The sequence below is a fragment of the Mercenaria mercenaria genome, chromosome 4 (genome assembly GCF_021730395.1).
Source record: "Mercenaria mercenaria strain notata chromosome 4, MADL_Memer_1, whole genome shotgun sequence".
Lineage (NCBI taxonomy): Eukaryota > Metazoa > Mollusca > Bivalvia > Venerida > Veneridae > Mercenaria > Mercenaria mercenaria.
The window spans coordinates 36,072,830-36,097,881 of NC_069364.1; the positions used below are offsets into that span (position 1 = coordinate 36,072,830).

The 25,052-nt window shown below is 35.9% G+C and overlaps 1 protein-coding gene across 2 annotated transcripts in view; it reads left to right on the forward strand.

Moving 5' to 3' along the window:
- Window positions 1-25,052, forward strand: part of LOC123551446 (inner centromere protein A-like) — a 176,924-nt gene that overhangs the window by 26,176 nt on the left and 125,696 nt on the right. Inside the window, exons 4-6 of one of the 2 annotated variants that reach the window (XM_045340385.2) lie at window positions 4,101-4,193; window positions 6,541-7,312; window positions 14,615-14,683. In XM_045340385.2, coding sequence (XP_045196320.2) covers window positions 4,101-4,193; window positions 6,541-7,312; window positions 14,615-14,683 — 934 coding nt within the window. The remainder of the gene's footprint in view (window positions 1-4,100; window positions 4,194-6,540; window positions 7,313-14,614; window positions 14,684-25,052) is intronic. The other variant, XM_045340386.2, reaches the window with a different exon arrangement.

Below are 25,052 nucleotides of genomic sequence, written 5' to 3' on the forward strand. Positions count from 1 at the left end.
GACAGAGTGTCGTGCGCAAGAACCAGGTCCCTAGGTCTAAGGTCAAGGTCACACTTAGAGGTCAAAGGATACAAGAATGAAAACTTTGTCCGGAGCATTTCTTCTTCATGCATGGAGGGATTTTGATGTAACTTGGCACAATTGTACATCATCTGAGACAAAGTGTCATGCGCAGGTCCCTTCTTTATAATTACTTCCCTTTGTCGTTACTATAAATAGCTCGTATTTTAACTTTTTCATTACTAGTCATATGGAAAAATCGAGACCACTTTTCTGTAGTACAATATGCATGTTACATCCAATTCTGAGGTGTACTTTGACCTATTTCTACCTGGTAAGGATTTTTGTGTGGACTTACAATTTTTTATTTTTTTTTATTTTTTTTTTTTTTTTATAAAGATTAACTTCCCTTAGTTGTTACTATAAATAACTTATATTGTAACTTTTTTTATAATTGACCGTAGGGAAAACCCAAGACCACTTTTCTGAGGTACAACATAGATGTTACTTTCAAATTTTAGTTGTATTTTAAGGTATCTCTACCTGGTAAGGAGTTTTTATGTGGATTTAGAAAAACAAAAGAATTACAATAATTACTACCACAAAATTAGAATTCCATTTGCAAATACAGGTGCTAGTGTAAAGAAATTTGCTGTGACGGGCGTATTTTGTGACATTCTGGTTCGACTTTAATATTCATTCAATTGACAAGTGTTGAATAGTCAAGCATTGTTGTCCTTGGACAGCTCTTGTTACGTATTTGCTGAAAAGAATTTTTTGATATGAATGTTTTTGAAAAACAGATATTATATGATGGTGCATGAGTCTGTCTGTCTGTCTGTCTGTCTATCATATTTTGTGTCAGGAGATTAAATTAAAGATGCGCAATAAAATATGTAATCTTTTATATTTCGATGATGGTAGATATACATGATTTGCATAAAAAAATGGAGAATGAGAAGTGTCTAGCTACAAATTGACAGTGTCATATATTAGGCGAAGACAATATTTCATTGAAAGGATGTAGCAGTTTGCACAGTATTTTATGCATTTAGTTGAGTTTAGACAACACCGCTTAGTGTAAGATAGTTGTTATGCCCCCTTCGAAGAAGGATGGGTATGTTATTTTGCAGATGTCGGTCGGTCCATAGACCATACTGTTTCCGGATGATAAGTCAAGAACACTTAAGCCTAGGATCATGAAAGTTGATAGGGAGGTTGGTCATGACCAGCAGGTGACCTTTATTGATTTTGAGATCAGTAGGTCTAAGGTCAAGGTCACAGTGACCTGGAACAGTTAAATGGTTTCCGGATGATTACTCAAGAATGCTTAAGCCTAGGATCATAAAAGTTGATAGGGAGGTTGGTCATGACCAGCAGATGACCGCTATTAATTTTGTGGCCAGAAGGTCAAAGGCAGGGATTATTTTTTCACGCAGTTTCTCGCAAAATATTGAAGAAATTGCACCAAAAATACTAAAATGAGAGAAATTCTCGCATCGAAGTTTTCAGTCTAAATAATATTTTTCGGACCCAACGAACAAGTCAGCCTTCTAAATCAATTGGGAATATCTATAATTCTATTTTTATGCCCCCAGCATCTACTGATGCGGGAAGCATATAGTGATTGTCCCGTCTGTCCATTCGTTCATTCGTCCGTCCGTACGAGGTTAACCAAATGGGACCGTTTCGTCTAGAATGACTTGATACTAATGCAGATGTAACCTGTGACCATTCCTCATCTTCAGACATTACCTGACCTCAGTTTGACCTTTACCTTGACCTCATTTTGGACTTAGGTTGCTTTATATGGTCCATCTCTTGGTTAACCAAATGGGACCGTTTCGTCTAGCATCAATACCCCTTACAAGAATGAATTGATACTAATACAGGTGTAAACTGTGACCATTCCTCATCTTCAAACATCACCTGACCCCAGTTTGACCATGACCTTGTTTTGGACTTATGTGCAAAAATCTTTCGACAAGGATGCCACTGGGGGAATCAAGCATTTATTGAACGCAGCTCCTTGTTAAATTAATATTCTTATGCATAACATATATGACCAATTAAAATTTCTGATATGTACTTGCATACTTGATGCACAATTTACGAAACGTCTAATGGCTGCGCCCATGAAAATTCAGGCTTTTATTATATAATACTTCTAAAATTTAGAAGTTATTTTGATGAAAATGGTACAGTGTTCAAAGTTGCAACATAGTGCTGTCCTAAGAAAATGGATAATTGTCAGTGATAATACAGTATGTGTTATAAAAGTCAGAGGTCGCGAAAGCCGTAGGACCGTTGGACATGTCCGGTAAATTTTGATCCGGTCTGCCGCGATATATCAAGTTCACAAGACCGAGTGTCCGATAAAAATTGCAGGTCAATATGATAAAATAGGAGGAAAGTCCTCCACGATATATCGCTTAAGTTTGAACAACAAAAAAAAAAATACTTTCATTATTATTGTATGTTCAACAAACACAGTTTTGTTAAGTATACATTAACTTGGTTTTCACATTAAGTGCATAACACTAGAAAATGAGTAAGTTGCACTGTATCTTGGCTGAGGCGTACAGTACAGATATTCCATTCAAAATAATTTCATAAGTCAGGATTAACATAACATACATTTCTTATGTACATTTGAAACATTCATTTTCTGTTAAATTGATTTTGAATAATGAAATTATTTGCTTCTTAGTAACATCCTTAACTTTTTGCCGGATATATTTTTTTGCCATTCCTCACCACAAACCCTTTCGGCAGGGGATACCAATTCATCGAATTGGCTTGTTTATCTATGTTTGTAAGATTATACTGAAAGGGAAATTGACTGAATAAGCTTACAGATAAAGTTGTGAAAACACATTAATTCCGTGAGGGCCTGAATTGTGCTACAGTTCTGTAATATACCAGTATTATCAGAATGATTTTCACAATATGCATGTGAGAGGAAAAAGTAGGTCAGTATGTTGTGGTGGGTCTTTAATAGCTGTTCAAGGTACTTCATTTAAACTTGACATATTATAGATAGGTGGCAATTAGACAGTGTGCAGAGCATGTAAGCAAGGTCAGTAGGTGAATGGTCAAGGTCATTAATGGACAGTAACAGAGCTACAAAGTCAAATTTGTCCTTCATATTTTGTGTTGAGGCCCCATGTTTACGAAACGTTTTCAGTCTCAGCTGAGTTTGATAATGAAACTTTATTTGTCATTAATTTTATATCTAAATAGCATGTTTAAAACTAAATTTTAATTTAATAACTATTTTCAAGTGGCTATTCAGTATTGATGGTCAGTCTCAGTTGGAATTTAACCTTGACGTTTTAGTAAAATTGATATTAAGATATCAAACTCTAACTATTAAAGCTAACAACGAAAAATGTTTGTGAACACAGGGCCAGAGCGTATCTTAATAAGTTGTCTAGAAATTGATTTCAAACTTGGCATATAGATAGGTGGTGATGAGAGGATCCATGTGCAGAGCGCATGAACTGGGCTGGTACGTGTAAGGTTGAGATTATATTTGTGTCCAGAACATACGTTAGTAACCATTCAAGGTATTGACCAGTCATGGCAGGTAGGTTTCGACAGCACACGAATTAGGTCTGTAGGTCAACAGCAATTCAACGGGAAGGACTAAAATAGCTGGAAACTAATTGGATTAAATAGAATTCAGTGATCATCTTGGTGTTTAGTTTTGTGTTCCACCATAGTGAAAGATCACAGCAAGATTAAATCTGTATATCATTTACCATGGTTGATGGGGGAGGAGTACAACAAAAACACTGCATTACTTCATCCCACACCCGTATATTAACCTGCCCTCGCCCCACCAGCTAGTTGTGCCTTGGTCTTCCAGAACTACTGCCACTCCTATACACTGTCACTACAAAATTTTCCCTCCAACATGCACACATGCAAAAGTACTTCTAAGGCATAAACTGCTCTGCTTTGCGCAGTTCTTCAAGTCTTGTTGCAGTTTAAATGGGGCAATGCATATTGATAAATTTGTCATATAATGATTTGATTGTCCAGTTTGCTGTCCTGTGGTTTTTTACAATAGCTATATAAATGTGTTGTTTTCCTAGAAAACCCAGATTGTCAAGGCAGGCAAAGAATCGAGTACAACCAGATGTTTCTTCAGACGAAGATTTTATAGATGAACCAACCTCTAAAGTCAGGTTTGCTAAATTTATCTGTTATGAATATTTTGTATTAACCAGTTAAATTGTTTTTAGCTCACCTGAGCAATGCTTAGTTGAGTTATTATGATCGCTCAATGTCTGGCGTCTGTCTGTCTGTTGTCTGTCAACATTTAGCTTGTGTATGCGATAGAGGCTGTATTTTTCAATTGATCTTCATGAAATTTGATCAGAATGAATGTCGTGATGAAATCTAGATGGATTTTGAATATGGGTCATCTGGGGTCAAAAACTAGGTCACTAAGTCAAATAAAAAAAAATACCTTGTGTATGCGATAGAGGCTGTATTTTTCAATTGATCTTAATGAAATTTCGTCAGAATGATTGCCTTGATAAAATCTAGGTCAGGTTCAAATATGGGTCATCTGGGATCAACAACTAGGTCACTATGTCAGATCAAAGAAAAACCTTGTGTATGCAATAGAGGCTGTATTTTTCAATTGATCTTCATGAAATTTGGTCAGAATGATTGCCCAATCTGACTAAAGTACATCTCCTATTACGCTACGCATAGGATCTGAAAACGACCTATTCATTGCCTCGTTCTGACGGCCCTTTCACTAGCCAATCAGAGCCTAGCTTACAACATCTTGCAAATCTACCTGTAGCATTGACTTTTGATATTTACAATTCTTATGTCGTAAGGTATCAGATAGCCGGTTAGCTCAGTCGGTAGGCCACTTGCTTCGTAAGCGAGGGGTCCCTGGTTCGAGTCCTGGAACAACTGCATATTTTTCTTACTCTTTGACAATCGAACAAGTCGTCTGATTGGATAACATAAAAATAGCAATAATGGAAATCCAAAATATACAGAAGACGAATGTGAATGGGTCGTTCTCAGATCTTCGTTTAGAAGATCAAGCACTTTAGTCAGATTGAATGATTGCCTTGATGAAATCTAGGTCAAGTTTTTAATATGGGCCATCTAGGGTAAAAAACTAGGTCACTAGGTCATATCAAAGAAAATACTTGTTTAAACTCAAGAGACCACATCTTTGGTCCAATCCTAATGAAAATTGGCCAGAATATTTGTCCATGAATTCACTAGGTCAAACATGTTTACACTGTTATCGTGTGTTTCTCAGGTGAGCGACCTAAGGCCATCTTGGCACTCTTGTTTTTGAGCGCTATGTAGGAATCACTTTGATGTTAATTTACCAGGTCCCATAGCTCAGACATGTTTTAACAAATTAATTGCATTTTCTATTTGAAAAATCTCCCCCAATTGACATTTTCTTTCAATATTTTTAATCGTTTTCATATATTTGATTGAAATTTCATGCAGATATTTGAGTTTACACACATTTGCTATAACTCTGCCTAAAATTTTGACAAGATTAATCCCTATTTTGGCTTAACTCATTAATACCTGCAGCCATATCGCCGCTTAATTACTGGCATCAATTTTCCGATACATTCCACAGCCACTTATCAATTTATCTGCTTTGTATGCCTGTGGATTTTCACTGATAATCAATAATCGATAAGATCTAGGCATCAATATTAGGGACAAACATCTGTTTATAACAGATGAATAAAACTGAAATTTTAACATCTGATACTACAATTTATGATCTATTCAATAATTTAAAATTTACTATTATTTTAATTTGCAAAATTGTTTCACTGGCTACTGAAGTAACACGAATATAGAAAACTGCAATATATATTCAAGAAAGATTTGACATAGAAAAACAGCCATTATTTGATTATTTTATATTTATTCAAATATCATTTATTGCTAAACTTTAAAGCAAATGACATTATAAAAGAACAGAATTATGCTTTATTTGATAAAATTAAAAATACTGAATCAAAAAGAAAGACTCTGCAGTATAATAGAATGAGAAGATAAAACAGGCAAAACCTAGAAATAACTTTCTAGTTTCGATGAGTATATTGAAAATACATGCTTAAATAATAAATATTTTGATTGTTTCGATCGCTTCCGGGTTTTATAAATCTTTAGTGTAAAATATTTCATTGGTTGACTTTGACAGCACTCCAATCGTTAGTACTCTTACAAACGTAAAATCACGTCACGCGGCATACAGTACTATCAGGCAGTTGTTATCTTTTGACGGATAAATACGACATGCCGTACTCGATAAGAGTTAAAATGAACGCATAAATGCGATCTGCGTCCTTAATGAGTTAAAATCTTTTACAAAAATTGGTTTCTTGCATATGAGGAATGCTTCAAGGGGGGCATTTTGTGTTCTACGATCTCTTGTTTGAATAGTTGAGCATTGCTTTTCTTCATCAATTCTTGGTTTGATACTACATTGTTAACCATTATGTTAATTAGTTTTCCCATCTTTAATAGTAAAGTAGAGAAGTCACCTGCTGGTCGAAGGACTAGAGCTGCATCACGAGCTGCCACTACATCCCGTGCAAGAAACACACGCATTGCAAAAAATACCAGAAAAAACAAGTCAAAAAGTCAGGAACCTGTTCTTAACATTGAACAAAACATAAACAGTGAGAAAGAACAGTTAAATATAACTCCAAAACAAATAGGGGACAAAAACATTGAAGAGCAGGACAGTTCAATATATGAAGTAACAACAGAAACTTGGACTCAGTCAGCAGATCAGATTATCAAAGTCCCACAGAACAATGAGTCTGTGCTTGAAGAACAGTTTGTGGTAGAAGAGACATGGATTCAATCTGCTAGCAAGAATATTGCTCCACCAGAAGTTTTTGATAGTGTTGCGCTGAAATTAACAAATGCCAAAACTCCTATTAGAAATTTTAGTGTTATGAATGTGAAAGAGAAAGTGCATGCTTATGAAGAAATTATTTTAATCAGTCCAATTACATCAAAATCTATGAAGAGATCAGTTTCACATGGAAATAGCAATTCCCCCAAAACTCCACCTAATCAAGATACCATATCTCATAAAACTCCCGACACTGTTGTTAATACAGAGACAATAAATTTGAAATCAGCAGAAATTATTGATGTTGAAGATGAATCAAATACACCTGTTTCTAAAACAAAAAAAGGTGATACACGTTTAAGTCAGAGACGATCAGTTGCTAAATCACTGAAAGTATTGCCCTCGACAGCAAAGATGCAGTCTATACATGCGGAGGTAAAAGATTTCTCTTTTTGGTTGAAAGAATAAACAAAGCTAGTTCCAGTAATAGTAGTACACTGACGAGATATGAAAACGCAACAAAAATATGCCTGAATATATTTTTACTACAAAAAACATCACCTTGAAATGTTTAACACGTACATGTCTTGATACTCTATACCCCGCTGGGGGCTGACACGTGTAATGAAAAGTATTTCTCAAAGACAGCACATGAGTGTTCTTCAATGAAAGCGTGTTAACATTCTGGCCTCCAACTGATCAGTGAGTATTGTAGCGAACCCCCTCGTTGAGTGTTGGCCTAGAAAGGGTGCTACATGAGTCCGCCTGGGCCCAGCTGTTGGCAAATACAGAGTGTTTTTAGATAATTATAGGAAAATATAATGGAGGCAATTTTAAAGTTTAACTGTAACTTTTATTAACTACAGAAATGTAGGACAAAACACTAGCATGGCATTACATAAGATATTTATTAATATATAAAGTAAAAACAGTAATGTAATGATATGCTATAAAGACAATTTTTATTACAGTCAAATGTTATCTGTGCATCCCCTCCCGTAATTGTAAAGTTAAGCACCATCAATCACTAGCTTGTCCTTTAATTACACGCTTCAACTTAAAAACACACACTTACTTTATAACACTTCGTTGAAATAGGTAACAGTTTCATCAATAGAAACACAGGAATATTCACTAAATATGACTGGTCAGTTAATAAATACACTATAATGAATCCAGTTAAATAAACAATGATTTAATATTGGTATAGATACGATATGCTGTTGCTTTAATATTGAAGTACGTTATGTAAATTTGGTATTGTCTAGTAATGTCTACCAATTGTTATCACTGCTGCTTAAACAAAATAGACCACCACACGTATCTAACACAACTATTTAGAATTCTAAGTTTATAATAAAGTTCACCCTGTTGGTATATGGTATCGCACGCTATTTCGATATGCACGGGTATTTTCCAATAAAAGGTAACTGATACCAATTATGCCAGTTGGTATCAACAATAAATTAAGCTGATTATTAGTATTTATGATCAGTAGATCTACACATATAGCGCGACTTCCAGTATAAACACAAAGTCTAAGATATTTCACACTGTTGGTATTTATACCAAATGGTATATACTATCTAGTATATACCAATATTGGTATTTATAAACACTGAATACCAGTCCAAGGATATTATATTATAAGTAATCTTATGAAGTTTGATAGATCTATATGAGTATATACGGTAAAGACAGTCTTCGCCTTAATTTTTTTTCAGCACTTGTCCTTTCGGGCAAGTAAGTTAAGAAAACCACTTGCCCGAAAACATTTTTACTTGCTCGAAAGCATTTTGTTTATGTAATGCATTTGGTTTATGCTTAATTCAGCATTAAGTTATTTAAATGGTAGTCAATTAACCTACTCACACTATCCATGGGCAGGCTAAGTGGATAACCAATATTCAAGTAACTAGCAGACAAAAATTATGGGAGAAAACTGTAGAAAAAAAGTATGACCTATACCAGTAACCAGTTATATGCCAGTTGTTGGGTTCAGATTTGCACTACCCTTCTAAAACTTACTTTTTTTAGCCATGACCTTTGTATTTAGTTGTTCAAACTGCAATAATGGATCAGACTTGTTATATTCCACAACACCAGTGCCTGCCAAAGTTTTGAACTAAATTTTACAGTCAGTTTTCATATTTATATGAATTTTATATGAGCTAGTACAATTTACCGTATTTTGGTGTGTATAGGTCGCGGTAATGTATAGTCCGCATCTAATTTTTGCTCTGGAAATGGTCGGAAAATTTAAGTTCTAGCGTATTAGTCGCAGTTAAGTTTCGGATTTTTTACCCAGCAATATTTAATATTTACCGGCAAAAAAGTTATGGCGGCGGCCATATTGATGCCGCGGACTGAATTATTATCAGAACCTGATTGGTGGAAATTGGACTGTGTTATTTTCGATCCCAACCGTTTCGTACCAACAGTAGTATCGGTAACAGACTACATCAAAGAAAAGCGGCTTTTTGACACTAATTGGCAGCATACGGTTTGCGTTTACATTCTGTAATTATGCAAGTTTAAATGTGAATTGTTTGCACAGCAATTATAACACCTTTCCGAGTCATGTAATTAACCGCGTTCTTTTGATTCTGAGATTAACAAAATATCTCTTTTTGGATTTTTTTTTCTTTTATTTAAAAATCAGAAGTAAAAAATTATCTTTTAAGTTTTTTAATACGCTAAGAATTAGTATAAACAATGTTTGGAATGGATGACGGATCTGTCCGGATTTTATCCAACCCGGAGTACATGTCAATGGCGTCCAGTTAAACGAAAGTAGAAACAAACGTAATTGAAATTGCAAAAACATCTTTGAATTAAAGTAATTCGTAATTTTAATAGTCTGTATGGGTTATTTACGATATATTTTATTGAAAGTAACCGCTATTGGTTGAAAGGCCGCCGATATTGATATTTTTTATCCATTTTGTTCGTTCGTGACAGATGCACGTAATTTTGCGAGAGCTACGGTCAGAAAATTGGCCCGAAAAAAACTCTGCTGGCAATGTTCTGTCGTATAGGTCGCAGGAACTTTTTCAGGCAGTAAAATGGGTAGAAAAAGTGCGACCTATACACACCACAATACGGTATATGAAAACCTGTCATGTTTGAGGCACCATATTTTAATAGAATCTAAAAAGAAATAGAATGAAATAACTATTTTGGCTTCATTGCAAATTAGGTGTCTTTGTTATAAATCTTTCAGTTTTCCATTTATAAAAAAGAAAACAAACTAATACAGTTCCTCAGCTACATAATAAAAATGTACAAAAAAAATATTAATCTAAGGTACATTTTTATACACTTGGAAATATCTTCAGCAAAATTAGGTCAAATTACAGCAGTCATCTCGCAATGCCGAAATTCAATAATGAGAAAGTTGCCGACAGTTGCTCTTTGAAGTGCTGACAGTTGCTCTTTAAAGTTTTAAGCTGCCATGTGCCTGTGTTTATTTCAAGCTATTCATCAAAATGTGTCTTTAAGAGAGAGATACCAGTTATGTAACCAAATACGAGACAATGTTTTTTTTTTAAATATTGTAAAAGTAGGATTTACGAAAATCAAAAGTAAGTAGTAACTTTATCTCCTTTATTTTTGATCGGAAAAAAAATGTTTTAATTACTATTGAATTTGAAATGTTCTTTTCTGCAAGAATAAAGTTATTTGCTGAATTAAGTTACAAGATACTGATTTCCCAGATAATCATTTAAATCGTCATCACGCCCAGTTTTTGTGTCATTGGTCAATTCCATTACGTGTTGTCTAAATAAAAGGAAGAAGTGTTTTTAATGAAGTTATTAACTTATTATCAAAAATTCCCAATTTTACTTTAAGGTATTAGATCCATAATAGAGTACCTCCTTTTTGAATAGTATTCAATTCCAACTCTAAACCTACTTGGACTGCAATTTTCAGGGGTGCGTAGGTTCAAGCCCCACTGGGACCAAATTTTTTTTTACTTATTTTCCTTTTTAGCTCACCTGAGCACAAAGTGCTCAAAGGCAAAGGTGAGCTTTTGTGATCGCCCTGTGTCCGTCGTGTCATCAACAATTTGACTGTTAACACTCTAGAGGTCACAATTTGGAGCCAGTCTTAATGAAACTTGGTCAGAATGTTACCCTCAATAAAATCTTGGACGAATTCGATAATGGGTCATCTGGGGTCAAAAACTAGATCACCAGGTCAAATCAAAGGAAAAGCTTGTTAACACTAGAGGTCACAATTTTGGCCCAGTCTTAATGAAACTTGGTCAGAATGTTACCCTCAATAAAATCTTGGAAGAGTTCGATATTGGGTCATCTTGGGTCAAAAACTAGGTCACCAGGTCAAATCCAAGGAAAAGCTTGTTAACACTCTAGAGGTCACATTTTTGGCCCAATCTTAATGAAACTTGGTCAGAATGTAACCCTCAATAAAATCCTGGACGAGTTCGACATTGGGTCATCTGGGGTCAAAAACTAGGTCACCAGGTCAAATCAAAGGAAAAGCTTGTTAACACTCTAGAGGTCACAATTTTGGCCGAATCTTAATGAAACTTGGTCAGAATATCCTCAATAAAGTCTTGGACGAGTTGGATATTGGGTCATCTTGGGTCAAAAACTAGGTCACAGAGTCAAATTAAAGGAAAAGCTTGTTAACACTGTAGAGGCCACATTTAAGACTTTATCTTCATGAAACTTGGTCAGAATGTTAATGTTGATGATTTCAAGGTCCAGTTTGAATCTGGGTCATGTAGGATCAAAAACTAGGTCACCAGGTCAAATCAAAGGAAAAGCTAGTTTACATTGTAGAGGCCTCATTTATGACCGTATCTTAATGAAACTTGGTCAGAATGTTAATCTTGAGGCTCTGTAGGTCAAGTTCAAATCTGGTGGGGTAAAAAACTAGGTCACTAGGTCAAATCAAAGGAAAAGCTTGTTAGCACTAGAGGCCACATTATGACTGTATCTTCATGAAACTTAGTCAGAATGTTAATCTTGATGATCTTTAGGTCAAGTTCGAACCTGGGTCATGTCGGGTCAAAAACTAGGTCACTAGGTCAAATCAAAGGAAAAGCTTGTTAACACTGTACAGGCCACATTTATGACTATCTTCATGAAACTTGGTCAGAATGGTAATCTTGATGATCTCGAGACCCAGTTTGAATCTTGGTTATGTAGGATCAAAAACTAGGTCACCTGGTAAAATCAAAGGAAAAGCTATTTCACACTGTAGAGGCCACATTTATGACCATATCTTAATGAAACTTGGTCAGAATGTTAATCTTGATGATCTTTAGGTCAATAGGTCAGGTGAGCGATACAGGGCCTTCATATCCCTCTTCTTTCTAGTAAGTTTTTACTTACTATTACTTACTTATTATTGATTTATTGTACAAAAGTTGAAAATTTTCACTTCATAAGCAATTTCTTGCTGTTCAAAGTGAATTTACCTCTGAAACAGAAGGGGTAGAGTAGGACATCTTTAAAAATACCGAGTTACGTGCGGTAAAGGTTCTCTATTTTGCCTTTCCTCTTTAGATTACATATTGTGGAAGAAATGTAGATAGGTTTTACTTCTGCCCGAAGGTTATTTTTAAATGAAGTGAGCAAAATTCAAAACAGACCAGCAGAATTCGACCTTAATTTTTCAATGTTGGAGTTAGAATTCTGTCACATTGAATCTGTTTTCTTGAGACACCCTTTTATAATTGTTTGCCAATAGTTTGATGCTTCTTTTATCAAATTTAATGGTATAATGAATTCTCTGAAAACGTTTTGGATAGTGGCCATCAGCTTTTCTCCTAAACTATCAAAGCTATTGCATTGAAACTTGCAACACTTGTTCACCATCATAAGCTGACCTTGTACAGCAAGAAACATAACTCCATCCTGCTTTTTGCAAGATTTATTGCCCCTTTTGGACTTAGAAAATCAGTTTTCTTGGTTAAGTTTTATGTTTAGGTCAGCTTTTTTCTAAACTATCAAAGCTATTGCTTTAAAACTTGCAACACTTGTTCACCATCATAAGCTGACCCTGTACAGCAAGAAACATAACTCCATCCTGCTTTTTGCAAGATTGATGGCCCCTTTTGGACTTAGAAAATATCAGATTTCTTGGTTAAGTTTTATGTTTAGGTCAACTTTTTCTCTTAAACTATCAAAGCTATTGCTTTGAAACTTGCAACTCTTGTTCACCATCATAAGCTGACCCTGTACATCAAGAAACATAACTCCATCCTGCTTTTTTCAAGAATTATTGCCCCTTTTGGACTTAGAAAATCAGTTTTCTTGGTTGAGTAATATGTTTAGGTCAGCTTTTCTCATAAACTATCAAAGCTATTGCATTAAAACTTGCAACACTTGTTCACTATCATAAGCTGACCATGTACAGCAAGAAACATAACTCTGTCCTGCTTTTTTGCAAGACTTATGGCCCCTTTTGAACTTATAAAATATCAGATTTACTGGTTAAGTTTTATGTTTAGGTCAGCTTTTCTCCTAAACTGTCAAAGCTATTGCTTTAAAAATTGCAACACTTGTTCACCATCATAAGCTGACCATGTACAGCAAAAAACATAACTCTGTCCTGCTTTTTGCAAGACTTATGGCCCGTTTTGGACTTAGAAAATATCAGATTTATTGGTTAAGTTTTATGTTTAGGTCAGCTTTTCTCCTAACTATTCAAGCGATTGCTTTGAAACTTGCAACAGTTGTTCACCACCATAAGCTGACTATGTACATCAAGAAACATATCTCCATCCTGCTTTTTGCAAGTATTATGGCCCTTTTTGGACTTAGGAAATCATGGGTAGGACAATTTTTCTATTAATCAAAAAAAAAAAATCAGATGAGCGTCAGCACCCGCAAGGCGGTGCTCTTGTTTAAACATTACTATTAGAGGTCGTATACCTTAAACCCCGCTATTTTTTTTTTGCAAAAAAAATCGCTGTATAATAAGAGGCATTTGTATTATAAAAAATAACATTTACCATTGTGTAACTGCCATTTGATCTCTGTGACAAGTACAAAAGTGCAAGAAATGGCAATATCCGGTAATAGTCCCCTCTATAATTATACGGAATGAACAAAAATAATAATGGGAGATAAAAAATACGTTGATTTAGAAACCTTTCTGAATGTCAAAATCTAACATACTTCATTCCGTAGAGGGGACTGTTACCAGATAATGCCCAAGAAATACACAAAATTGTAACCAACATGTCAACATAGTCTTTACTTGAAAGAATGTAAACACGCTTTCATTGAGGAACATACAAGTGCTGTATTTGAGAAACACTTCGTTACACATGTCAGCCCCCACTGTACCTACTGTGTTCAAATTTAATCAGCCCAACAGACTGTAAAATTAACACAATGGGTATAGAGTATCGAGATGTGTATGAGTTGAAGATTTCAAGGTGATGCTTTTTGTAGTAGAAAATATATTCAGGCATGTGTCTGTTGCGTTTTCATACCTCGTCAGTGTAGTACTTCTGATGTTTCACAGATGCTTTAACTGAATCTTGATGCTGCTGTAATAATAATTTGGAAATAGGGGTTATACTGTTGGAAAGATGTTGCATCTGTTAATAAATAAAAAAAAAAATATTGTGTTTTACAATATATTTGAATTGAAACTTTTAGATTGTTTTTTGTAACAATTTTAAGTAGAGTTCAAACTTCGTCCTTTACTTATTTTTAGATGATTTTACTGAACTGTTAACTGTTAATAATGCAGGCAGAAACAAAACCAACTCGGACCAGAACACGGCTGAGACTGAAGAAGAAAGAACAGAAAACTGAGCATGTAAGTCCATATTTAATGCTTCTTTCAAGTTTAATACTGTACTTGATTCACACGTAAGATAGAATATTAAATATTATTTTCTATTGAAAAATATTATATACTAAATTAGTAATAGTGCTGTTAGTGCAATTAATGTTTCCTGTTTGCTTAGCAGTCAGTGTTACAGAATATACTGTGGCATTGGTTGATACTAGATGTGCAGTTATTATGATATTTTATTACACATTGTGAAGAAAGTTAAGGAGGTTTTGAAGTGGAGGTAAAGTGTATATATAGAATTATATAAATTAGAGTAGATAGTAGGGATAATACACCTTTGTTGTTTTTGCCCTGTCTGTCGCACATTATTTCCGGTCAATAACTGGAGAACCATTTGACCAGGAACCTTCAAACTTCAGCGTGGCAGGGCTTATGGAGTAGACGACCCCAGTTGTTTTTAGGGTCACTCCATCAAAGGTCAAGGTCACAGGGGCCTGAACATGGAAAGCAGTTTCCGATCAATAACTTGGGGAACCACTTGACCCAGAATGTTTGAACTTCATAGGATGATTGAACATACAAAGTTGGTGGTTCCAACGCTGCGGCGGTGGAGGATTCATTGCAGAAGCGGTCGATAAATACGGCCGGCTGACTACATTATGGTAAGTTTTCCCATATGTTTTATGCCCCGGAAGGAACAAATCGCACTGTCCGTCCGTGTGTCTGGTTAATTTTTTTCCGGGCTGTAACTCATCCATCCATAAAGGGATTTTGAAATCACTTGGCATAAATGTTTACCATAATGAGACGACGTGTCTTGCGCAAGACCCAGACCCCTAGCTCTAAGGTCAAGGTCAAAGGTTATCATGGTCTGTGTCGTGTCCGGTCCATAACTCTGCCATCCATGAAGGGATTTTCAAATAACTTAGCATAAATCTTTACCATAATGAGATGACGTGTCATGCGCAAGATCCAGACCCGTAACTGCAAGGTCAAGGTCACAGAAGTCAAAGGTTAACTGGGTCTGTTTTGTGTCCGGTCCATAACTCTGCCATTCATCAAAGGATTTTGAAATTACTTGACATAAATGTTCCTCATAATGAGACAACGTGTCATGCGCAAGATCCAGACCCCTAGCTCTGAGGTCAAGGTCACAGAGGTTAAAGGTTAACATGGTCTGTTTCTTGTACGGTCCATAACTCTGCCATTGATGAAGGGATTTTGAAATTACTTGGCATAAATGTTCCCTATAAGGAGATGAGATGTCATGCCGAAGACCCACCCCTAGCTCCAAGGTCAAGGTCACACTGAGAAGTCAATGGTTTTTCCAGTCTGGTTCATAACTCTGCCATTTATGAAGGGATTTGAAAATGATTTGAAACAAATATCAACCATATTGAGAATGTGTGTCACGCTTGTGACCTGGACCTCTTAGGTCAAGGTCAAGGTCAAGAAATGATGTGTGATTTATTTACGGATACAGCTGTAGCATACTTGGGCACACTTCGTGGGCATTTGTCACCAATAGTGACAGCTTTTGTTTATGTTTGAATGAAAACAACCAGTGAGACAGGAGCCCACATGTGTACTCTTCCAGCCGCAAACCCTGTTTCAGTGCAATTCTTTGTCAATAATGTAAACACTTCTGTACAGTTTGACGTGGGTCTGCCATTTTTGTAGAATTTCCTTCACAAATGGTAAAGTCTTTTACAAAACGACTGCTAGGCACGTTTGCATCAAATCTTTAGTATGACACTGTCAAGCATCAACTATTTCTTAGTAATCAGTGAAATTTCATTGCAGGCATATACGATAATTGACCAAAAGTGATCCCAACGCAGTGGCGGTGGGTGCAATTGCAACGTGTACGGTGTATTTTGTTTCTTTAATGGGCATTATGGACTTTTAACTTAACTAAATAGCACTTTTCCCGGGATTTTGATTGGAGTAGGTCCATGAAATCACTCTGATATTAGACAGCAATAGAAACTGAATGTTTAGTAATAATATACTATTGATTTGAACTTCCGTTCTTTTGAATACATACGTGAAAAGTAAGCTTAATATTACCATAATTATGTTACTAAATCTACTTCCAACAAATAACACCATGTTTCTTCGTACCAAATACACCTCATTTTGATTGTTTATATGAACACATGGAGGATTATTTTAACTTCATTTTCCCTATATATGTACAAAATATCAACTGACAATATCTATTGTTTGATTACATGCTGACCACATGCGACTTTTACATCATATAACATACCAACTTGACGTAGCATACCATAGCAAAATACCATTGAGCAGCTGCGTTATATGAGTTAAGACTTTTTACAAGTAGGCTGATTTAACTCTACTTCTACAATATCCTTTTCTTTTCGTTTCTGAGGTTTACCGCAGGATTTCAAAATGTCAAGAAAAAAGTTTAGATTTTTTGTTTCAAAATTGAAAAATAAATAGAGAAACTGAGTACAGACAACCAAGTTAAAAAAAGACAAATATCCCCTACATAACATCGCTCTGCTTCTTTGGCTGGAGACGGTAAAGTGGTTCACTTGTTCTACCTTACATGAGATGAGAAGCAGAGTGATGTTATGTAAGGGATATTTGTCTTTTTAACAAGGTTTAGAAACATAGTGAAAACGTAAAGAACCCTCGCCTCAGAAGGTTTATAAGAACTTCTTTATCAGATCCTATTCTAAAGAACTCCATTTCATCTGCCAAAGTTTCCTCTGAAATTTCATCAAATAAAACATTGTCACACATTTCTTGTTCTCTAGAATTATCAAATCTTTCTTTATATTTTGACGGTGTATGAATCAGTTGTTTCTTTGTTGTCTTCTTGGCACTAGAATAAGGAGTAAACGGTCTCTTATCAGCGTTCGACACTAACTTTTTTGCCAGGTATCCCGAAGGAATACCTGCTGGGAAATTTAGGAATCCCTGCTGAAAATTAGGAGTCCCTGATAACAAAATGTGGTAAGAACATGAAAAAACTAAAATCTAACAAACACAACTGTTTACAGTACTACATGTATTTTATGTCCCCTTTATTTCCATTTTACATCAATGACAACAATAGCTTGTATGACTTTTGCTGTAAAAGAATAATGTCATTTCTGTCCAAGTCCTCTTCCCCCTCATCTTCACTACCATCGCACTCCTCTGCCATTTGTTGTAGTTCGTCTAAATGTATGCCGCCTAGTTCATTCCCCCTTATAACCCCCTTATTTGTAATCATGTTTTTAATATAAAAAAAATTCCGAAAAGTCTCCCTTAAATAAAAAAAATTTTAAAAAAAAATGTTCCGACCTACCTACCCTAATTTTTTCAGCATGTTACCAGATACAAAGATTTTTTAGGCCTTATTAATGCAACTCCCACAGACTTTATCTAAAACTAGTACATTGGTCATAACAATTTTCTTAAACATTTCATATTTTAGTTGTTTTATTTTGCACATTGCCTAAAAGTGGGTGGGGTTTAGTGTTTGCATGCTTTTATTATCAGCAAATTCTTCTAAATAAGAGCTGCTTTGGCAACAGTGATCATATTTTTCGTAAATGCAGACGTTTTATTGGCTTTTTATTTTAGTTTGTACTTGAAAAATCTTGTAAGAAATAATAAAAATGTTCGAAAATGTCGGTCTAGAAAATGAGTGACAAATACGAAAAACAAAAGTAACAGTTAAAGTTCTTGAAAAGATAACTGTTTTAACTTTATTTTCTCATCATACCACGTATAATTTCTGCTTATTTAATTTGTTTTGCCCAAACAAAGCCTCGGCAATTATGATAATAAATTTGTTATAGACCGTAACGGCCGACCGGCTCATGTAATCGTATTGAGCACACAAAAAAATGGTACAAACACGATAATCTAAGGCTGCATTGTTTATCAATTAACTTGTAAACATTGATCAATAAACACCTTTGATAATGACAAGGCAAATTGTACTAAATACAAACCGCGAGATAAGCACGTGTCATTTGGCGCGTGGCGTGACTGACATCTGTCGGTAGCTAATTAACATACGACGCTCCGCCTACTGCCATATTTCCGCTTGTGCCGGCGAACAATATTGAAATTCACTGGGATTTTGATTGACAGGGGGCAGAACTATCGAACTTGGAACGCATCTAAGTAAATTTCCGCGAGTCAAGCCGACGCACGTTCCGTAATTTATGCGGATAAAATACGAGTTTTTCGCGGGTCAAAACCCGGGAGCTCGGGTCAACTGAACGCCCTGGAAGCCTTAGCAAAAGACCGATGTTTGAGCGAACAAGACTGGGGAATTTCATTGTTTAGAATCATATTTTATCTGAAAATCAAGAGTCCCGACGGAACACCGAAATTGTGAACTTTAGGATCCCTTGCGGATTTTTGGTGTCCTCGGGATCCCGGGACACCGTTAGTGTCGAACGCTGCTTATGTTTGATTAGCTTTGTGACAGTTTAATGAGGTGAATGAAGTTATTGTCTTTTACTTGTTGTATCATTGCTTTCTGTTTGTCTTTTGTTATGCCCCCGAAGGGAGGCATATAGTTTTTGAACTGTCGGTCTGTCAGTCTGTCAGTCTGTCGGTCTGTCGGTCTGTCCGCATTTTTCGTGTCCGGTCCATATCTTTGTCATCGATGGATGGATTTTCAAATAACTTGGCATGAATGTGTACCACAGTAAGACGACGTGTCGCGCGCAAGACCCAGGTCCGTAGCTCAAAGGTCAAGGTCACACTTAGACATTAAAGGTTATTGCATTGATGGGCGTGTCCGGTCCATATCTTTGTCATCGATGGATGGATTTTCAAATAACTTGGCATGAATGTGTACCACAGTAAGACGACGTGTCGCGCGCAAGACCCAGGTCCATACCTCAAAGGTCAAGGTCACACTTAGACATTAAGGGATAGTGCATTGATGGGCGTGTCCGGTCCATATCTTTGTCATCGATGGATGGATTTTCAAATAACTTGGCATGAATGTGTACCACAGTAAGACGACGTGTTGCGCGCAAGACCCAGGTCCGTATCTCAAAGGTCAAGGTCACACTTAGACATTAAGGGATAGTGCATTGATGGGCGTGTCCGGTCCATATCTTTGTCATCGATGGATGGATTTTCAAATAACTTGGCATGAATGTGCACCACAGTAAGACGACGTGTCATGCGCAAGACCCAGGTCCGTAGCTCAAAGGTCAAGGTCACACTTAGATGTTAAAGGTCTTTTTTCATGATAGTGCATTGATGGGCGTGTCCGGTCCATATCTTTGTCATTCATGCATGGATTTTAAAATAACTATGCATAAATGTGTGACACAGTAAGACGACGTGTCGCGTGCAAGACCCAGCTCCGTAGGTCAAAGGTCCTAAACTCGAACATCGGCCATAACTATTCATTTAAAGTGCCATCGGGGGCATGTGTCATCCTATGGAGACAGCTCTTGTTAGTTGTTTGTACGCTGTTTTACTGTTTATTTTTCAATGTTGAAACAAAAAATCTAAACATTTTTCTTGACATTTTGAAATCCTGTGGTAAACCTCAGAAAAGAAAAGGATATTGTAGAAGTAGAGATAAATCGGCCTACTTGTAAAAAGTCTTAACTCATATAACGCAGCTACTCAATGGCATTTTGTTATGGTATGCTACATATTAGTAAGTTGGTATGTTATATGAGGTAAAAGTTTCATGTGGTCGGCAATTAATCAAACAATCGATATTGTCAGTTGATATTTTGTATATATTTAGGGAAAATGAAATTAAAGAAATCTTCCTTGCGTTTATGTAAACAATCAAAATTGAGGTGTATTTGGTACGAAATAATAGAAGTGTTTACAATAATAACAAAGAATTGCACTAAACAAGAGTTTGTGGCTGGAAGAGTACACATGCGGGCTCCTGTCTCACTAGTTGTTTTCATTCAAACATGAAAAATATGGGAAAACTCATTAGAAAACTTACTGTAATGCAGTCAGCCAGCCATATTTATCCACCGCTTCTGCTATGAATCCTCCACTGCCGCGGTGTTGAAACCACCACTTCTGCGAAAGCTGTGGCCATTGTGAAAGTAGACGACTCTTATTGATTTTGGGGTTACTCTGTTAAAGGTCAAGGTCACAGGGGCCTGAACATGGAAAATTATTTCCTATCAGTAACTTGAGAACCACCTGGCCCAGAATGTTGAAACTTCGTAGGATGATTGGACATGCAGAGTAGATGACTCCTATTGTTTTTTGGGACATTTCATCAAAGGTCAAGGTCACGGCCATCTGTCTGTCACACTTCATTTTTAGCTTGCCTGAGCACAAAGTGCTCAAAGGTGAGCTTTTGTGATTGCCCTGTGTCAGTCGTCCGTCGTCCATCCATCCGAGGCCATCAGCAATTTGACTGTTAACACTCTAGAGGTCACAATTTTGGCCCAATCTTAATGAAACTTGGTCAGAATGTTACTCTCAATTAAATCTTGGACAAGTTCGATATTGGATCATCTGGGATCAAAAACTAGGTCACCAGGTTAAATCAAAGGAAAAGCTTGTTAACACTCTAGAGGTCACAATTTTGGCCTAATCTTAATGAAACTTGGTCAGAATGTAACCCTCAATAAAATCTTGGAGGAGTTCGATATTGGGTTATCTGGGGTGAAAAACTAGGACACTAGGTAAAATCAAAGGAAAAGCTTGTAAACACTGTAGAGGCCACATTTAAGAGTGTATCTTCATGAAACTTAGTCAAAATGTTAATCTTGACGATCTTTAGGTCAGATTTGAATCTAGGTCATGTGGGGTCAAAAACTAGGTCACCAGGTCAGATCAAAGGAAAAGCTTGTTTACAGTCTAGAGGCCACATTAATGACTGTATCTTCATGAAACCTAGTCAGATTGTTAATCTTGATGATCTTTAGGTCAGGTTCGAATCTGGGTCATGTGGGGTAAAAAACTAGGTCACCAGGTCAAATTAAGGGAAAAGTTAGTTAACACTTTAGAGGCCACATTTATGACCATATCTTAATGAAACTTGGTCAGAATGTTAATCTTGATGATCTTTAGATTAATAGGTTAGGGCTCAGTTGTTCGAAACTTTAACATGCGATTAAGCTAACGATTGATTAAATTTTAGGGTTATTTTTCAACATTTCAGAAGACTTAGATAAACAAATGTATGAGTTATGAATTATGAACACTGAGAAATCTTTACTATAAATCAAAGTATCATACTAGTTTTTCCCACTAAGAATAATATTTTGAATCAAAATTTAACCGGTGGTTACAGTCGGTTAAGTTTCGAACAACTGGGCCCAGGTTAGCGATACAGGGCCTTCATGGCCCTCTTGTTTCAAATTATGCCCCTGGGATGAAAAAAGGCCCCACCACGGAGGTTCCAAGTTTTACATAGACTTAAATAGGAAAATCACTTGACTGTGACCTTTTCCTACTGACCTACTTTCTTGCTTTTTAAGATACAGACTTGAAATTTGGTTGACATGTAAAGTTTAGCACACCAATCTTAAAGCTGACTTTCACTGACCATGAATGTGAGGTACTGGCCTACTTTCTTGTTTTTAGCTCACCTTTCACTAATGACAGAGTGAGCTTTTGTGATCGCACTTTGTCCGTCGTCTGTCGTCCGTTCACAATTTCTTGTGAACACGATAGAGACCACATTTTGCAATCAATTTTAATAAAACTTGCAAACAACTTGTATTGGCATAATATCTCGGTTCCTCTCGAAAACTGGCCAGATCCCATCATGGGTTCAAGAGTTATGACCCCTTAAAAGGCCAAAATTTGCTATTTTTGGCTTGTGAACACGATAGATACAACATTTTGCAGTCAACTTTAATCAAACTTGCACACAACTTGTATTGGCATAATATCTTGGTTCCTTTCGAAAACTGGCCAGATCCCATCATGGGTTCAAGAGTTATGGCCCCTTAAAGGGCCAGAATTTGCTATTTTTGGCTTGTGAACACGATAGATACAACATTTTGCAATCAACTTTAATCAAACTTGCACACAACTTGTATTGGCATAATATCTTGGTTCCTTTCGAAAACTGGCCAGATCCCATCATGGGTTTCAGAGTAATGGCCCCTTAAAGTGCAAAATTTTTCCAATTTTTGCTTGTGAACATGATAGAGACAACATTTTGCAATCAACTTTAATCAAACTTGCACACAACTTGTATTGGAATAATATCTCGGTTCTTTTCGAAAAGTGGCCATCCCATCATGGGTTCCAGAGTTATGGCCACTTGAAGGTCGAAAATTTGCTATTTTGGCTTTTGCAGCCATATAGAGACTTCATTTATGGTTTGATTTGATACAAACTTGCAAAATATCTTCAACAATAATAAATTTTGGATTCCATGATATATCTGTCAGATTCAGTCATAGGTTCTGGAGTTATTTTATATCTGATTACCTCCCCTGATTTTAATCAAAATGGATTTATATCAGTAAGTACTTATAGGACTCGTTTGAAATTTCATTATTGTCATTAGTTGGACTGAGACAATCAGGGTAGATAACTATGGACTGATTTTTTGTCAAATTACCTCCCTTTATTTCAAATTAAAATGGATTTATCTCCATAACTAATGAAGATACTGATCTGAAATTTCATTAATGCCATCAGATGGACTTGGACAATCAGTGAAGATACATATTGACTGAATTTATGACAAATTACCTCCCTTTATTTTTTATGTAAATGAATATACCTAGCAGCTTCTGATGAGATTTGTTTGAAACTTTATTTATGTCTTCCATGGTAATAAATTTTTACTTTTCCTTATTTTTCTAATATATTGTTGTAATGACTTGTACTCTGTATCTTCTACATACGTATAACAATGCATGATTACTTCCCCTGATTTTGATAAAAATGGATTTATCTCAGTAAATATTTATGGGACTCATTTGAAATTTCATTATTGTCATTAGTTGGACAGAGACAATCAGGGTAGATGAGTATGGACAAATTTTATGTCAAATTACCTCCCTTTGTTTCAAATCAAAATGGGTATATTATATCTCCGTAACTAATGAAGATACTGATTTGAAATTTCATTTATGCCATCACATGGACTTGGACAATCAGTTTATTTACATATTGACTGATTTTATGTAAAATTACCTCCCTTTGTTTCAAATTAAAATGGGTATATCCCTGTAACTAACGAAGATACTGGTCTGAAATTTCATTTATGCCATCACATGGACTTGCACAATCAGTTTAGATACATATTGACTGAATTTATGACAAATTACATCCCTTTATTTTTATGTAAATGAATATACGTTAGCAGCTTCTAATGAGATTGGTTTTAAATGTTATTTAAGTCTTCCAGGGTAAGGAAAAGTCATGCTAGTACAAAAATGCAGCATTTGAGCCTAGGACCCTCAAACTTGGTATTGAGATTGGCCCTGACTAGTACATGACCCATAGGTCAAAAGGGATTGTTACAAGAAAATATTTATCCTGATGATATTTGATGTATATGCCTATGTGATCTATGTCGAAACTTGATCTGATCATTAAGAGCAATGGTACTCAGGTGAGCGATATAGGGCCATTATGGCCCTCTTGTTTTAGCTCACCTGAGCACAAAGTGCTCATGGTGATCTATTGTGATCATGCAGTGTCTGTCAGCAATTCCTTTAACGAAATCTCATCCAAAACCACTGAATGGATTTTGATGAAACTTGGCTTGAATGTTCCCTTGGTGGTCCTTTAACAAAATTGTTCAAACGGTTCCACTTGGTTGCACATAGCAGCCGCCACAGCTGAAAATAGAAAAATCTTCAAACGACATCCTAAACTGCTGGTGCGATTTTGAAATACTAGACATGTTGACATGCACATTGTCAGTAGGCAGATAAAAGGTAATGAACAGAGGGTGGATAAAAAACTTCTGCCCACTTTAGTTATCCCCCGACGAAATTCGGAGGGATATAGTTTTGGCGTTGTCCGTCCGTCCGGAGCCATATCTAGGAAATGGTTGGGAATATTTATATATTTCTTCATACACATGTTTACCACTATGAGCTTTTGCAGCCCACGAAGTTTCAGTCAGATTGCCCTAGTAACACCAGAGTTATGGCTCTTAGAAGTTTCTAGTGTTAACTATATAGGGTACTATAAATATGGCAATTTCTGCATCATAACTTTTGATATATTTGACCTAGAACTATGAAACTTAAACAGACTTTAGATCACCATAATGTGGTTGTGTACACACAATTTCGTTCAGATTTATTTTGTAAATTAAGAGTTATTGCCCTTTAATTGTATAAAAATCAACATATTTGTACATAACAAACTTACCATTTGGTAGAAATTCATTAAATTTCTTTCATTCTTTTCCATGAACATTTATTGTAAACATGTG